At 37.1% G+C, this 18,901-nt stretch overlaps 1 protein-coding gene across 2 annotated transcripts in view; it reads right to left on the reverse strand.

The window, feature by feature from the left end:
- Positions 1-18,901, reverse strand: part of KDM7A (lysine demethylase 7A) — a 63,435-nt gene that overhangs the window by 22,223 nt on the left and 22,311 nt on the right. For both annotated transcript variants that reach the window (XM_032106157.1, XM_032106156.1), the window contains exons 2-9: positions 15,244-15,329; positions 9,231-9,348; positions 8,190-8,350; positions 6,353-6,494; positions 5,907-6,093; positions 3,810-3,972; positions 1,076-1,163; positions 228-334 (exon numbers count right to left, since the gene is read on the reverse strand). In XM_032106157.1, the coding sequence (XP_031962048.1) occupies positions 228-334; positions 1,076-1,163; positions 3,810-3,972; positions 5,907-6,093; positions 6,353-6,494; positions 8,190-8,350; positions 9,231-9,348; positions 15,244-15,329 (1,052 nt within the window). The remainder of the gene's footprint in view (positions 1-227; positions 335-1,075; positions 1,164-3,809; positions 3,973-5,906; positions 6,094-6,352; positions 6,495-8,189; positions 8,351-9,230; positions 9,349-15,243; positions 15,330-18,901) is intronic.

Here is an 18,901-nt window from a genome sequence, read left to right on the forward strand (position 1 = left end):
TGTTCAGCTGTGAAGCCACCAAGAAGAAATCCATAGATGTAAGTTAGTGGGATCATTTCACAGAACCATTTGCTCAAAGGAAAGGCTATTAAAAGACATTAAAAGATCTTAACTGATATGAAAGAAGCCTGAGAAAAAAAACTAATGCCATGGTCCATTATCACTTAGGAGAAAAAGAATTATAAAAGCAGATACATGTGCATCTCTTAAAACAAAACAAGCATTACCTTTCAATGTTTCCAGTAAGTTTTTGGCCACAAACCAACAGATGGCTTCAAAGAAAGGAAATTTGAAAAGATCTGGGGTTTTTAGTCTCTTCTCCATTTCATAACACCTGAATAAATGCAAATATTACAAAACATGAATGTTGTAATTATCAGATTCATTATTCGACTATGTAATCATTTAAATTGACACAATGTCCAAAATAAAATGAAATAAAATAACCATGGCCATGATAAATAAAAGAAGTCAAGTACCACATAGTTAAACCCCAACAAGACCACAGACAAGATTGAACTCTGGTCTCATTCAGGCTCTGACCTTATCAAGTTTGACTGCGGCACTTCTAAGAATAAAGTTGGACTTCATAAAACTAGGATACAAACCCAATGTGTGATCTTTTAACAGATGGAATTTTATCAGGATTCCACTGTAATAAATAAAAACAATATGTTTAGAAGACAGCTCTACATCTTGGACAAAAACTAAATACAGCTGCCCTTAGAGCAATGCTGACTTGAGGATGCTCATTTCAACTCAGTGTCGCACACCTGGGCTTGCTTAGTTTTGTTTTACTCACTTACACTAATCTCCAAAGTAGAGTTTTTTCTCTTTTTTTTTTTTCCCTCCTTTTAGTCACTTAAATTCTTGCATAGCCTTCCTTTTGCTTTTGAAACAAACTTTGCAGAAGTAAAATAAGAGAATGTGCTTGATACATTCTAACTGAAAATGCCACTATTGTCTGTTAAAGAGCCTGTACCAATTTGATCCTGGTTAAGCGCATGAAGAAAAATCTCTATGAAAAGAATATCCTACTTACTGGGGCAAAAGTACAGGAAGAGCTGAGACTAACCTGAGCTGCATGCCAATGTTGAGGTTGTGCAAAAAGTTTCCTCCAAAAGCCATACAATCCTGAGATGTGAGCACAGCGTGAATCCAGCCTGAAACGACAGATTGTGAAACTTAATACATACGTATGAATTATTCTAAGACTGTTTTTAAATACACATATAAGTAAAAAGGCTGTTCCTGAAAGGAAAGAAAGCAAATGAATTTGTATTCTGTGCTAGGAACAAGTAATATAAATTTTAACAACATGTAAACTACAGTTTCAGAAATCTGGTGGAACTGTAATTTTCTGAACAAGTGAAGCTTAAAACATTTACCACTGGGAGGGGAGGTAAGGATGCAAAGCCAACTTTTCAAGTAAAAATTCCTGAAGTTTTCACTCCGATCCACAAATATAAACAACTCAGGAGGAGAAAAATATAATGAACAAAAGATCAAGTCATAAAAATAAAACAAAATTATATGTCTTTCAATATTTACATGTTGCTTACAGTAACTGGGCTGTATGCACAACATAAAGTCATTTAGCAATACTGAAGTTTCTCAAATAGAAATGCAGAAGTGGTCCCACAAATTTTCTAAATACAGTCATTCTAAGTCAACTGAAATTATGATCAGTTTAAAACCCAGTCTAGACACTCTATAAAATTTGTCACATAATTGAAATATTGTCCTTATGAAATCCACTATTCAACTTGGTAAAGCATGGCCAACATCATGCTATCAATCTAGCTAATTACTACTGGATAATTTCAACTAAGTACACAAAAGAACACATTACACGAGCTTCCTGATTAAAAGAACTTATCTGTGAAATTTATACTGTGGAGCTCTAATGCAAATAAATTACAAGTTGACTTTCTTCTGTCAAGATCTTTTTTCTGATTTTGCATGCCTACAGATGATCTTTGACAGAAGATGACTTGGACAGACATTTGCAGACTATTTCATGGCTTCACTGAGTGTAGGCAAGATGTACAAACACAGGAAGCTTCTCAATTAGAGAAAAGATCAGACCAAATCACAAACAACTATGTATTACAAACTAGCATACAATCCTAATTCAGCTAATAATGAACAGTTTTATGGTATACCTGCATCAACTAAAGGCTTTGATTTTTTTACATTCCTTCTTGCTATTATTATGCTGCACTTTTGATCAAGGTCTACATAACAAGGAATGAAAATTTGGTGTAGACCACACAGCATATCTTGAATAATACTTAACTCTAAAGAGCCTCCCAGTAGATGCTATTCACCTACATGCAAGATTAATTTTAGATCAGAAAACTACTCTGAACATATTTCAAAGATTATAAAATAATTATGACACCCTCTAGCATCGGTGCAAGCAGAAACAGCAAGTGGTTTTCACCAAAGATCAGAGTTGGATTTTTTTCAAAGTCTTTACTCAGTCTTACACAATTTCCAATTTTTTTAAACACTTGGCTTGAAACCTGGTTGAATTTATTGGTTTTTACACTGTACTCCATCATATGTATATGAAAAAGTATGTGTGTATACACATACATGCACATGTGTAGACACACATTTATATTTGAAAGTATCATTTTTTTATGTGTTTACACGCTGAAATACAGTGAGAGCTCAGATTCAGCTGATTACTGAGAAAGCAGTAACTATTTTCTGTGAGTCACAATAAAATTCTTCATTCTGTAATTCTGCTTTCTTTGCTCATAGCTGTATGAACTTAGATACATGGATAATTAATGCCATCTCTTGCCAGAAAGACATGGTTTTAAAAGCTCTACTGCTCAGGAATGTCAAGAGCACACAGAGGTGCTCATCAGGTAGTACTTATTCTGCACAAGCTGTGAACTAGAACAGTAAACACTGAACCTCACAGGTACAGAACCGAGCTATGAGAAAAATGCAGTAGTCTAGAAAGTGCACGATGGAATAACATACTGCACATAATCTTCAAGGCTTCTTCCAGAAGTAGAATTGGAAATCATTTTCATGCTCCACGCATTTAAAGCTTTCTTTCCCCAAAAACAGGGGAAGACAGCACCAGTACAAATTTTTAATAATAAAATAATAAAAACCATTTATAGGGATAAGTCGGATAAGCAAAAATACAAAAAACTGGCAGTCAGTTTATTGGCAAAATATGGTTTGATTTATTAAAGATTTGTAAGTTTATAGATTTGGGAGTTTGGGTAGGGTGGGGTATTTAGTTTGAAGGATTTTTCTGTGTTTTCTTCTTTAATAAAGAAGTTGAATTGTTTTGGCATTTCTCACAAAAGCAAATCAAAAAAAACACCCAACTTGTATTTTTAATACTCTAGCCTGCAGCATAAGAAGTTTATGTGATGTTGTTGTAATAATTATGCCTAGTAGGCCTTGCAATACTGAAATCTGTAAAAATAAAACTGTATTATAAAATTAGAATAAGAGTTCAGTCTGGATACTTATCAAATAGTGAACAATCTGTGCTCTATTAACTGGAACTACTTCCCTGATAATCAAATTAAACTTTAATTTGTTGTCTTCTAATTGGGTAACAAATACCCTTTCGTTCCCTGATAATTGTTATGGCTGTCAGCCAATCTTAAAAGCTAATTACTTGTTCTGAAAATCTAAATTTCTAATTTTTTATTATTCTCTCATCCATAATTTTAGAGGATACCAAATTTTGATAATGCAATTACTTTATTATATTCATAATTTCTGGTGATTAAACATGCTAAGTCCTAACAGTTAGGGTAAAATCTTACCTGTTGGAACAAATAAAGTGTGTCCTTGCTTCACAACACACTTGTAACACTTGTCAACCTTGTCCCCAAAATATACTTCACTCTGGGTGACAGATGAACTCCAGGACTCATAGAGAGCCAAATTTTCATCAGTGGGCTTGATCAAATAGAATATCTTCTCACCCTATTAGACAAATACATCAAATAAATAAATTAGTATTCTCCTAGAGGTACACTACAACCTCTGAGTCACTCCTAATGAAGTAACAGATTGACCGAAATGGCAAGCATTCCATCTTCCCACTATGGCATGTTCAGGCCTCCCAGCCCAGTGCCTCACAACTGCAATCCACCAAGAGCTTAGACACAGCACATGAACCAGTTGGTGTCTTGTGATTTAAAAGAAGTAAACAAACCAAGCAAAACTTTTCACTGGAGTATAAAAAACTCCAGTTTTCATAAACAATTTATGGATATGCACACACCTTCCAAATGAGAAAATGTAAGATGAAACCACTTCGCCACTTCTATAATGTACATGTGGTCAAATTTGTGAGAAGAATAAAAAATTGAGTAGGCCAATGATCTTCATGCAATTATTTTTTTTCCTACTAAAACCTCACTATATCACTCACAAGTCTACTAAAGTGATCAGTCAACCAATTACAGTCTACAAGTCACCAACAGCATGCTAAAATAAAAGCATAAAAATCACAGAGTCACACAGAATCACCAGGTTGGAAGAGATCTCCAAGATCATCGAGTCCATGCCCTAACACCTCAACTAAACCATGGCACTGAGTGCCACATCCAATCTTTTCTTAAACACATCCAGGGATGGTGATTCCACCACCTCCCTGGGCAGACAATTCCAGCACTTCACCACTCTTTCCATGAAAAACTTTTTCCTAATATCCAACCTATATTTCCCCTGGCGCAGCTTAAGCCCGTGTCCTCTTGTTCTGTCAGTTCCTGCCTGGAGAAAGAGACCAACCCCACCTGGCTACAACCACCTTTCAGGGAGCTGTAGAGTGTGATACGGTCACCTCTGAGTCTCCTTTTCTCCAGGCTAAACAACACCAGCTCCCTCAGTCGTTCCTCATAGGTTCCAAGCCCCTCACCAACCTTGCTGCCCTCCTTCGGACACGTTCAGGTGTCTCAGTGTCCTTCCTGAGCTGAGGGGCCCAGAACTGGACACAATACTCGAGGTGCGGCCTCACCAGTGCTGAGTACAGGAAGAATGACCTCCCTGGTCCTGCTGGCCACACTATTTCTGATACAGGCCAGGATGCCATTGGCCTTCTTGGCCACCAGGGCACACTGCTGGCTCATGTTCAGTCGGCTGTCGACCAGCACCCCCAGGTCCCCTTCTGCCTGGGCACTGTCCAGCCACACCGTCCCCAGCCTATAGCGTTGCAGGGGGTTATTGTGGCCAAAATACAGGACTCGGCACTTGGACTTACTAAACTTCATCCTACTGGACTCTGCCCATCCATCCAACCCTGCCAGGTCTCTCTGCAGAGCCCTCCTGCCTTCCAACAGATCGACACAAGCTCCCCGCTTAGAGTCATCTGCAAATTTACTAATGAAAAACTCCATACCCTCATCCATGTTGTCAATAAAAATATTGAACAGAACCAGCCCCAGCACAGACCCCTGAGGGACACCACTGGTGACTGGCCGCCAGCTGGATGCAGCACCTTTCACCACCACTCTCTGGGCCTGGCCATCCAGCCAGTTCTTAACCCAGCAAAGAGTGCTCCTGTCCAAGCAACACCAGAGACCAGCAATTCACTTTCAAGCTCCTCCCTCAGTGTTGCAAGCACAAAATTTCATGCAGGTGATAATGTCACAACAGAAGGCTACACACTGAATAACTTTTGCTTCATATGGTCATAGTCATCCTAGAGGTGGTTGTACACTGGAACAGGCTCCCCAGGGCAGGGGTCACAGCACCAAGCCTGACAGGGCTCAAGAAGCATTTGAACATTGCTCTCAGGCACATGGTGTAACTCTTGGGATGTCCTGGGCAGGGCCAGGAGTTGGACTCAATGATCATGATGGGTTCCTTCCAACTGAGCATATTCTGTGACTCCGTAAATCAAGAAGCATTCATACCCAGAGAACGTGGTACCAAACTGATGTTCCTCCAAAATCGATATGAAAGTCAGTATAGCTGTCCTGGACACCCATTAAGCAATACTTCTGAACAAAAGGCTTAGGGAAGACAGAATCATCTGGCCAATAATTTTCCACCCACGAAAGCTTTCTGGCAATGTCTGGTACTTCCACTAATTCAGACATCCTTTTAAAAAACAAATAAACAAAACAGAACTGTTAATATAAACAGGAGTAAGCACACCTCTTTTGAAATGACAGCTTCCTACAAAGACATTACTTATGAACTAATAAATATGTTTTATACCCACATTACATCACAGTAGCTGTCTACATAAAATACACTTCCTCCTGTCTTTCCCACTACAGGCATTATATTCCTACACATATTATTCAGCTCAGTGAAAACCACTTCCTACATTCAAGGAATTGAAGTCAATACTCACTTTGTGTCCGAGAATTCCAGGCTGATCACATTCAATACTTTGGGTCGGTCAGGATTTGTGAAGTATTTAATGTAATTATGGAGCTTCATTTTACTGTCTGCTTGTCTTGCTACATCTATGACATCTATCACTTTGTCACCACCTGTGAAAAACAGGATTACTTTTTTAAGGCTATCACAGATAAAAGACATTTCAGGTATTTAAGAGAAAATTTACTTTTTTCCAGTCTTTATCAAAACATTTCTGCAGAAAAACTCCACTACTATCATTATTCTCTTGGAAGAGAGATCAGTATAAACCAACTTTTTATTAAGTTTAACTTTAATTACTATAATCAACTATGGACAGAACTGAAAACACTCTAAAAATAAATCCCACTCTAAAATAACCCCCTTTCCTGGGGTTAACCAAAAAGAAAGAGTAGTATAGAATGGCTGCATCTGTTTAAAAAAAAAAAAATTGGTTTATGGCTGCAATTGCTAAGAGTAGCATGGAGAAACTTATCAAGGCAGATCTCTTCCTCACTTTTCCATTCAACCATCACCAAACCCCTACCTTCCTTACACACATACACAACTTGCAAATAAGCAGTAATTTCACTGAATAATTATCAGGGGTGTGATTCATTTCTGATGACAACAGAGGGGGTTCCACACCGTGTATTCTGAAGTGATACATTTAGAGAACTAGACAAGCCAAAGACTAACAATAACACTATATTAGCCATTGGTTTATGGTCATTTAGTTACACAATGACCAAATTTGACACTTAATTCTGGAATGCTGGAAACATGCCTAGATGTACATTATAAACATATTTGCTTTAAGACTGCAAGTTTGTATCATCTTGATAAATTCCAGCTGAAATAGTACTTACTCCTTTTTCTTATTTTTAATTTCAATAATACAAAGGTAAATCTGGGGCATTCCTATTTTTTTCCCTGAACTGTAACACTTGGCAGGTCAAAATGTATGTATAAGGATGAGACAATCAAGTTTCTCTCTGAATCCAAAGAGGCAGAAACCCAAAAGAAAAGACTCAGAAATATCACAGTGATAACTAATCTTTAAGGCAGAACACATTACAATTTATCATCACAATGGTGACAACACTTGTGGTGCCTTTGTAAAATATTGATGGACAGAAAACCTATTTTCAGCACCCATCATTACATTAGGTGATCATGAGAATACACTCAGACTTCTCAACTGTTCCATGTGTTACAGGAAATGTCCTGCTGCAATTGGCTTGGTCTCTGTCTGTACTGCATGCTTACATGAAGCTGGCACAATTACAGACTGATAAGAGATCTGATAAGAAAGAAGTGGTTCTTGGGAAGCCCTAGCTTTCCTGGCAAAGGATGCCAAGGTAGGACATTTTTCAGGAAGATTTAATTCAGAAAGGCCAATTTACTGAGTCCAAAACATTAAGTTTTGTCATAGCCTAACCAATAATTAAACTTATTAATCCTAAGAGTGACTAATTCAATTCCCATTATCCTTGGTTTACAACATGTTGCAGAAAAAAACCCCAGCATCCCACATATAGCTTGCACTGAAATTAACAGGTTTGAAAGTTGAGAAGTAAGGCTGTAGTCCTATCACACATCTACCAAACAGACATACACACACCTCAAAAAAAAAAAAAAAAAAAAAAAAAAAAAAAAAGAGATAGGAAGAAAAAAAACAAAACCAAACCGCAGCTTTAATTTTACTCTCTGCTAGTCTTGAATTTAGAATAAATATTTAGCACTCTGGAAGCTCTTATAATCATGCAAGTGTTTATTTTAATTTACAGACAGGATCATTTTAATAAGTACTCCAGAGTGACTCTTACCTACATAGCGTTCCACATCTAAAACGGAGAAAGTTGGTGGAGGAAGTCTGAGTCCCAGACCATCTAACTTAGGAACCATAATGGGAACATCAAACCCATGTTTCTCCAGGTATCTTTGTGTCAGCTGGCTTCCATGCATTTTCAAAATTACTTCATCAGCACTGGTGGAAAAAAAGGATGAAGTATTAGCAGAAGAGCATCCTCCAAGCACTACTGAAATAAAAAAAGTCTCAGTTTGGGGGAGGACAGATGGGAATGGCTACATCTGAATCCAAAAGAAACACACAGTACTGTTTTATTAAGCATTTAACTAAAGACAAAATAAACAACCTCAACAAGCAAAGAAACTTACTGTCTTGCATAATCTGGAAACTCATAATCCTTCTATATGACTGAAAAGAGTAACTTAAAAGGATGGGGAAAAGAAATTCTCAGAGGAGGCATTAAAGTACATTTTGCTAGTAACAACCACCACCAGCAGCTGCTCTAAAGAATTGTTAAGTCATTATGTTTCAGTGAGATAGCCAGCCAAGCTCAGGATCAAAGTATAACCATGTTTCTCTGCTTTCTTCTAAAGCATGTGAGAATGGGTAGACTACCAGCTCATGTGAACGTTCTACGGTACTTGGAATGGAACTGAGAACTCTTCCTGAACTACAGGAGTAGACAGGCAATATTCTGACAGTAAGAGCACAAACACAAAACAAAACCAAAAACAAACAAACAAAAAAAAAAAAAACCACCCCACCCCAAAACTCAAAACCCCTCAGACTGCCCTGCAGCAGTCCCAACAGACAACCCATCCCAGTGCAAAACTGAACAGGAGAAACTACTGCATGAAAAGGCAACTGTACCCATCTGAAACAGGGATGCACTGGGAAGAATTCCAAAGAATGCACTGGGAAGAATTCCAAAGAAGGAAGAAGTCATCCTCAACCTTCACTTTGTGAAGCAGAGAAACATCAGTCACCTCCCCTGAGACACACTCAGATGACATTTCTCTGTGTTTTCCAACCAAAATATGGAAGTAAGGTTCTGTACCTTGGGAAAGAGCGAGCCCGCAGCTGTTTAACAAAGGTCCGTGTTCCAGCCTGCACTGGTTTGGAACCATCATCTGGCTCTGTGTAGTCATGTCTGTGCCAGTTTCTCCTCTTCTTCACTACAAGTTTCAGAAGGATTAAACATGGAATTAGTTAAATCAGACGACTCAGATTAGCAGTCATCCCGTCAGTCAGACAGACATGCCTCAATCACATTACTGTAATTAACAAACCTTATTTCTTTAATCAGGTAAAACTCTACCTATTTGCAACAAAAGAAATCTGCAGGACACAGTACTCTCTATACTTTTATAGCTCCTTCTATAAGAGAATCTCAGCGCACACTATACACAATTTAAGATTCCATAGCCAATCCAACACAAGTAAACAGGTGCAGCCTGAAAGCTGCACAAATCTAAAAAATCAGCAACAAAACTAAAAATTGTACTTGAATTTTTTAAAGCTCAGACCTTTTTTTTTAATCAACAAAAGGATGACACCTCTTGAATAGCCAGAGACTTCATTTTACATATTCACACAAGGTTAACAAGACTTAATCCCAGTGTGCTATCAACACCCCATAAGTACACCCATGTCTGATAATATTACTGCTATTCACTACCATTTCCATTCCTTATGCCTCCACAATAGTTTTGTATGCAAACTGTTTTGGGCAGGTGTGATCTTTACAATACATGTAGCAAAGGCACTGCACTCCAAAACATACAACCTCTGAGCAGTTTGAAGCTTTTAATGCACTGCTACAACATATTAATAAAAAACAAAGGATAAATTAAAGTTCTATTACAATTTCAGGAATCCAAAACTAATAGTTCAATAGCAACAACTGCATTTCTAACAGCTCCTTATACTTAAAGGGCCAAGGAAATTGAAACACTAGACATTCTCATAAAAACTTGTTGTGGTGATCTCCCCATGACAAACGACAGATACTCAAATGAAAAAAGAGTATATATACTTTCACAGAATCATAGCATGGTTGAGTTGGAAGGAACATTGAAGATCATCTAGTTTCAATATCCTGGTATGAACAGGGACACCTTCCACTCTCCCAGGTTGCTCAAAGCCCCATCCAACCTGGCCTTGAACACTCCCAGGATGAGGCATGCATCACTTCTCTGGGCAACCTGTGCCTGTGTCTCACCACTCTCACAGGAAAGAATTTCTTCTCTAATCTAAATCTACTCTCTTTCAGTTTAAAGCCATCATCCATTGTCCTATCACTAAAGACCTCAGTAAAAAGTCATTACTTATAAGCCCCGTTTACATATTGGATGATTGTTCTGTAAAACATTGTGAGCTGTATGTAGCCTCCCCATTTGAATTTTTTGACCTTGAGTGAAGGAGAGGACAAAGTGACTTATGATATCATGGTTAACTTAACTGCCTGTCTTCAAATTTTCATAATTTCACGACAAATCATTTCATAATGGGTATTTTATTGATTCAGTTTCATCAACCACTCATTTTTCGTCTTCATTTATAAAGAACACAAGCTTACAGCCTTGAATGGAAGCCCTTGGTGGTATCATCTGTTTGTTAGTACACTGCTCTTTAGAGCACTTTCCCTCTCTACAAACAAACCTACCTTTCTCATCCTCAAACTCTCAACAGGCTGAGAAGCCCAATTAAGTCATCAAGAGGTGCCTCTGCAAAAGGGACCACCATCTCATCATTTGGGAAACAAACTCCTAGAGTGGTGAACTTCCTACACTTCTAATCTATTGACTTGCCAGCACATCACTTACAGTATTAAGAAACACACTAAGGGTCCAGTAATTTTAAGGCTGCATTTCACTTTTTGCTAAAAAAGCCAAATGCTCCCCAGCTAGACAGCTGCTACTGGAAGACTGCCCCAAGAAGATTTACTGACATCAGATCTATAATTTAACCACTAATATTAAACAGAAATTTAGTTGTATATATCCTGAGGAAACTCAGAAGAGGAAAAAGCTGATGTTATTTGTCAACAAAAGTAGTGTTTTATAATTGTCCGCCAAACAGCCTGAAATGTAAATACAACATCCAGCAAAACCACTGCATTAATACAAATTTTAACTTCATGGAAGAGCTCATTCTTAAATTCACCTAAGTCATGACATATTCAAAATGTAAAAAAGCATTAGCAATACTGGAAACACAGCTCACTGAAATAGGAAGCTGGGGATGTATGAGGGGGGGAAAAATAGTTTCTAAAAAAGAAAAAGAAATTGCTGCTTCTCCAGAAAAAAACAGTTGGTTCCACAGGAATAACGGACATCTTATAGTCATTACACTTAAGAGGGAATAATTCCTATTGATGTGCTGTTTCCTACAGACATAACAACATGGACCCTTTAGAAGACATTTAAGAGAATAAACTGACATTTATAGATCTTTGCTAACCTGAAAACCAGTGCTGCTTAATGAGCCAACTATCCAAATACTGTAAAACTTCATAAATAATGAAGACAGGTTTATTAAGTTTTCAAAGCTATTTTCTCAGTCATAAATAATAATACAAGAAATTAGTGGCTAATACTAATTTTCAGCAGAGTAGTTCCCCATAAATTCACTGCTGTTACAACAGCTCATTAAAATTGTAAGATGATACAGCTGCTTAAGAGATTTTATAGCATAGAAACACTTTTTAAAGTCTGCTTTTCCAACACTTACAAATCAGAAAATAAAATCATTCTTTTGCTTGTACTTGACTAATGTACATCATCCTTTCATGACGGAACACTGAAGAAGAGGAAACAGTAATGAAAACTTTCTCTGCTTACGTATCTCTTAATTCTAGAGCTTTTTTAACCCCTTTAGACATTACAGAAACAACTGGGAAAAAAAAAACCACTTTAACTGAATGGATCCTAATACTCAAATTAAGGAAGGAACCAGTGTTCACCCTTGGTGTTTCTAAAAATTGAGGTAAAACCAGTTGTGACAACACTAAGAACTACACAAGACAGCTGCAGGGAGGGTGAGAAAAAGAAAAGTGTGTCCTGGAAGTTTTAATGAAAATTAAGTGTAAAGATTATGTTTTGTTTTGGTTTTTTTTTAATTACCTTCCTCATACACTCAAAACAGTGGGCCAGCAACTGTCTCTGCTCAGGCAAACACTCTTCCCTGCCTTCTCTCACTACTGGACTGTTTCCCTCAGAGACCACCATCTGCTACACTTCAAATGGAGACCATCAAGAGATGTACACATGTACAATGAGGCCCCAAGCCCTGGAAGGGGCACTGGAGATTCCCAGTGACCAAAAAGGCAAGAAAAATGTTTGCACAGGAAGACTGAAAAGTTTTAAGGAGCACACAGTAAATCGTAGAATACCCTTCTAAGGCCTGGTACAACATCTCATATTCTCAGCTCAGAGCAAGCATGGGCATTAATACCAAAAACAAAAATATATTGGTTGGAGGGTATTTACAGAACTGAGAAGGCAAAACCATATAAAGAAAGTAATGTCTCGACAACCACAGTCTTATTAGGACTTATTGAACCTTGTGCTTTCTCAAAGCTCTGGACATCATAAGCTGGTGAAACATCTGACTCATAGATTCATGCAAATAGAGCATTTTCAGACTTAAGGATCACTGAGAGAACTCTGAAACTAACAAAATGAATATGAATACTCTAAATCAAACAATCTAAAAAAAACCCCTCCACAGTATATTACTATTTTTTTAATTGCTGTTTTCTAAAATTATTTTGGATTTTAGGATTTATCATTTTATACACATGGTTGCTTACTAAAGGTCTTGCAAAATTGTTATTTCAAATCATGAAGAGGATTTTTTTCTTTTAAATAGATGAAGGAATTGATTAGTCAATTTTATCTTTCCATCTAACACTCAGTAGCTTTCTTTTCATTATTGGAACTTTTACATAATCAATTTTGTAGGATACTGAAAGTACCCATCCATTTCTACTATAAAGTATGTGTTTCTTGTATATTTTAAGTAAATTTTTTGCACTACCTCATTTGATTTTAAATTCTGTTGCAATCACAGATATATACTTGCCCTCTTAGCTGAATTTTTGTCTCTTTGAAAACTCTTAGACAAAGTTGTTTTAGAATATGAAGCCGTACATTAAAATGCCTTTTTTACTTACATACATAATTTCATATGACTGAACTGGAACATGAGACATTATCAGTCTCTTTAAAAACTGAAGGAAGTAGGGCCCAAACTACATATTGCCAGAGATTTGATTCTGACAGCTGAGAACAATTAATGAAATTCAATGTGAAGACATATTTAATTATATCACCTCTGTTTGGGTTGGTAACTGACATGTCAAAGCTTCTACTAAATCTAGATGATCTACACACTTGAGGCAATATGAAATAACAATGATAATTTTTACCACAGATTCTTGTCTTTTTGAAAAGACTTCCAAAACAAAAATCCCTCTTATCTCACTGTCAAATTGCTGCAGGTAAGACATCACTTACACTACAAGAAAGGTTATTTTACAGGCATCAGGGTGAAGCAGACTAGTTCCCACTAATCAAGAAGAGAAAAGAAATTTCAAATTTCAAAAAGAAATTTCAAATTTTGAAAAGTTTGATATGATCCCTCTTCTCTTCCTAGTCCCTCTATTACACAGAAAAAAAGAGACAGAAAGGTAAGGAAAAAAATGGCTGTTGTTTGTATTCTGACTTATAAGACAAACATGCAGTTTTTGAACCGAAAATGACCACTGGAGTACTAAAAACTACAACTACATAAACCAGCATTTATCTTACCTTTTAGCTGACAGACCTTGAACTCATATATTACAGAAGATACATATCATGCAACATGTATTAATTAAATCAGCAATTGATGCTTAACCATTTTGTTCATACCCCACAAGACTATCACTGACAGTGGTTTTAAACTTATTTCTAAACGTAAAGTAAATTCAGATTTGAAACTATTATATATCTTAAGTCAGCATTGACTATAAAACATTATGTGGTGTCTTCAAGGGAAAAAACCAAAAACCAAAAAAAAACCAAACCCCCAAAATCAACAACAACAAAATCCACAAACAAACCCGCATCAGAAAACACAAATGACCATGGCTCAGTGCTTGGAGGGTAAAGACACATTGCTTATACTTTTCAGGTCTGAACACAGAAATTTAATTCATGGTTGGAAAGGTGACATTTATTTTTAGATTTTTCACAATACTGTTTCTGCTTGAGAAGGGAAGACATGGGGGGAAATCTAGGGAGTCCAATAAAGCAGTATCCTTTCAGTAGTCACCGAAAGAAAATATGTTTCAATTTTCCACTGCAGATCTCTACAGCAAATTTATCTACTGAAAGGAGAACCAAAGAGATGTCTCTTGTTGCTCTGTATCAGACTCTTCTGGCAACTCATTTTGACCTTGTTTATAAATCAGAACCTGAGATTTGGAACTGTGTAACTTTCAAGGACATAAATGGGGGGGGAAACAAAATCAAAAACAAACAATGAAAAGCACAAACAAACACCACTCATAGGATGTTCATATTCTGCTTTCACTGTTGGAAAGTTGTGTTTGACTATTGTGGCACATAACCTACAACCATCAAGAAAGGAAAGACACCTAACTTGTACATTTTTTCAAGGTTGCCTACTTAGGTATTTATCAGAACTTTGATAATTAAAATACAGGAACCTTGAAGCCATCTTTGTATTTTCCTTTTTTTTTAAAAATGATGATTCCCTAATTTTCATTCTCTCCCTCTCTGCCAAGTCCAGAATGTTTTCTACTAACTCTGTGCACTTTGATTTCTCCAATCTATAGTCGTGCATTGTATTTTATTCTATCTGCATCTCCACATCAGGGAGGCTTTCAGGATGGTTTGTTTGTTCTGTGGGTTTTTAATCAGCTCAGAGTTCGTCATGTAAAACCAGTACCTTCTAAATAATCAAATTCATCTTGAATATTCTTCTGAACAGTCCTTTGCATTTGTACGTGGAGAGAAAACAGTCCAAACATGTAAGATGAAATCCGAATAAGCCATACTTACTTAGAGAAGGTCCATGGAGAATTGCACAGTTGGGACAATGGTATAGATCAATGTCAACAGCATGGTGCTCCTCTACCCCAACGCAGCTGGAATAATATTTTTTACATGTTAATGAGAATGCACACAGGGTTTACTTTTCAAGCTAAAAAATAATTAAATCTTAGGCTTTTATCAAAACATGCTTACTCTACAAAATGATAATGAGATACCAGATTATCTCAACTACTGGGTTGCCACATAAATTTTGAGTAATAATTTATCACTGAACACAGAATGCCATTAAAAAAATCATAAACAGGAAACAAGAATCAAATTCCTTTAAAAATAAGCAAATCCACAATATATATACACCATTGACCCCAAAACTTTGATCCTAATTACTGGAAACAGTTTATACAAAATAATTCAACAATTTTGCTCACAGAAGCTATGAGTCAAGAAAAAAACAATCTCAGGTTTATGTGCTGTTAATTTATAGAAGATATAATGGATATTTTTCTTGTCTTGCTTTTTCTTTCTGTAAAAAGCATGTAACTGACTCCTACCCCCCAAGACAAATTAATGAAGAATACTTTCATGTTCTTCTTGAAATCTTTACAATAGAACTGGCTTTGTAAGCTACACAAGTGACCACACAAACAACCTAGTAGAACTGGTTTGGGCTGAAAATAGCAGCAAGTATTTTAAAGAGCATTTGAGAGATGTAATGTTTTCTCAGAGCATTTTTTTTTCCAGATAAAACAGTTAAAATGCGATTAAAAGCAAAATCTTTGCAACAGTCATGACAAAGCATCTACTCTGCTGATCTCTAAACAACAAAATTTTAAAGTCAGTGAAGTACATTTTCTTAGAAGCTGAAACCCTAGAGGTTAATTGGAGAACATGTGCTTTTGCACGAAGTTCTTAAGAAAAAAAACAAGTAATCCCTGCTTGCTGGTCTGAATCCTGGCAGAGTTCTTCATTCTCTGAAAAGTTCATTGACACTTACAAAATTGCTGACTTTACAGTTCATACAGAAAAAAAGAATACAACCCTGAACATTTACACCAAAATTAGGTACGTACACTCAGTGCACTCTAGTAACATAAGAGCTGGAACACCACTCCAGTCACGTAACCCATTTCATATCAAATGTAATGAGTGCTCAGATACTGAAGCTTTGAAATGATCCAGCTACACAAAGTCTTTTCCTCAGCAGCCTTGTGCCAAAACTGCTGACACGCTCCAGCAAGTGTCAGTACATGCTGCCAAAACAATACAAGAAACAGTCTAGCACTGAAAGCACAATGAGCCAATCCAATCTGAACCTGAAGAGCATCTCCCACGTAACTATCAAATAGAAGTGCATGCTGAGTTCCCTCTAAACATTCAGCAAGTTCTACTTCCCCATTCCCTACGTACCCCACGAAATCCAGAAATTATTTAGCTTTTTTATATGCATACTATTTTAAAATCTAAATACAATCAGCTGCCACAGTCCATCACAATTCTTGCAATATTTAGCATCTGCTTTAAGACCACAGCTACAAGAATCATTATTACATGAAAATCCAGCTGACATACAAACAAAAAGGAAGCCAGAAGCAGTCTTTAAAAATGCATGTCCCATTTCCTTCTGCTTGTGTTCTCTCTCTTTTTATAGAATAGATGAATGACTCATAATCCTATGCATTATAAGAAAATTGTTTTAAAATGTACACTCTAAAAGCCCCAAATGAGAAGGCTGGTTTTATACATCTTTAGGAATCTCATTATTTTAGCTAAATTTCTAATTTTTGAACAGCTAAAGATATTTATGTTGAACTGTATCTTGATCAAGTTTGCACTTCATTTATTCCCTTCCCTTTTTCTTGGTGTTTATCTGATACATTCATCATCACTCCAATCAGATTATCTTGCTAACAGTAAGAACTTTGCATAAAAATACAGTAAAAATAGCCTCCAGCTTTGACAACTATTTGTCCTATTCTGTTTAAGAATCTTAATTTTATTGTCTCTTATTGAATGTTACAGATAACAGAATTTCTGCTTTATTTTCAGGCTTAGCACTAATGATTAACTCCATAACCTTTCATGGAGGCACATGGGATTTTGTGTACAGAGACTGGAATAGTATTACAATGGCTGGAATAGCCATTCAGTAAGGGAAGCAAACATTTTCAGTCTACTATTTATGCCATAAATGCGGCACTGGAAACACAAAACACTAACTGGAGATCATGGAAGTGAATCCAGCAGCAGATGCCTGACTGAAGCAGAGGGCAAACGAGGTGCCAGCACCTGCAAGAACAAGCATTGCCAGGGATGCCACAGAGCACATCAATCACACACAGCACCATTACAAGTCACTTCCCTGCATCTCTTTCTCCAACGTACACAGATGAATCTGACATTAATCACTCTGGCTACTAGCAAGCAATCAATTACTGTGGTAAACGCAACTTCAGACCTCAAGCATCAAAACAAGGTCACCAAGAGGTAGCAGAGAGCCTGGAAAACATTAACAAACACTGCAACACTCCCAATCCACTGATGTCTTCCTGTATGAAATATTATTACCCTTCACCTTGCAATCAACCCAATCCATTTGGGTTGAAATGTCTTGAGTATATATTACCTAGTTTCTGAATTGCTCATCTCCTACAGGGAGGTCACAGACTAATCCTCAGGAACAGTGGAAGGCCTACAGTATTACACAATAAAATACAGTAATACTAATTTAAAAGAAAAAACAATGGTACAAGACTATGCAGAAATACACCTTTAATTCTGCTCATGAAAGTGGAAAGGCTAACCAGGCCCCATTTCACTTGCAATGCCCTAGAGGGAGTAGCAAGGTAAAAAAAATTAGTTAAAAACAGATTTCATTACATCGGTCTCAGAGTGGTCAGACACTCCCAACTTCCCAAAGTGTTTAGTGTCAAGGCAAGGTCAGCAAGAGGTAGCAAAAGAAGTGTGAAGTGGTAAGTTTTTTCACACACAAGAACATGCCCATCCCTGGCATCTGAAGAAATCTCTGGCTACTAGAAGTTTGAGGAACCCATTCTCCCGACTTAAGTCTCACTGGAAGGTGAACGTTTTTGATTTAGTCTCAGCTTTCCATTTGATCATTAAATTTGTAGCTATGTAAAAGCAGAAAGTTTAAACCAAAACAATCAGAAGAGGACTCTCTAACATCTCTGACAAGCACTAGTAGACCACTGCTTTTTGGTAAAGGGCCAAAAGGGCTTCTTTCACAGTGATGGGGGAAGTCCTGCAGAGGCTGTTCTCTTCTGCAGTATTGTTATTAATTTACAATTTAAGTACCGATAATTCAGAATGACAGATTCAACAACTATTTCACAACTATGCTGGAAAGTCTTGTACAAGGAGTTTGCAAAGTCCAAGACAGTTAGAAGAAGTATTATCCCTGGAGACTACATGGCTGTACACTGTAAGCCACCCAAGGCACGTGGCACATCTCTCCTACTGCAGCACAGTGTGAATAAACATTGGATCCATGTCAGTCACCACACAGGCTGCTGCACCTTCCACATCTAATACCTGCTTGCTCTCAATCCAGCCTGGCTTTTCTCTTCCCTACTTCTGTTGTTACCAAGCACAACATTTTAGAGATTGCTTAACTGCCTTTGCTGGCATGACTGAAAGAATCCTGGTT

This window comes from Corvus moneduloides, chromosome 4 (assembly GCF_009650955.1).
Source record: "Corvus moneduloides isolate bCorMon1 chromosome 4, bCorMon1.pri, whole genome shotgun sequence".
Taxonomy (NCBI): Eukaryota; Metazoa; Chordata; class Aves; order Passeriformes; family Corvidae; genus Corvus; species Corvus moneduloides.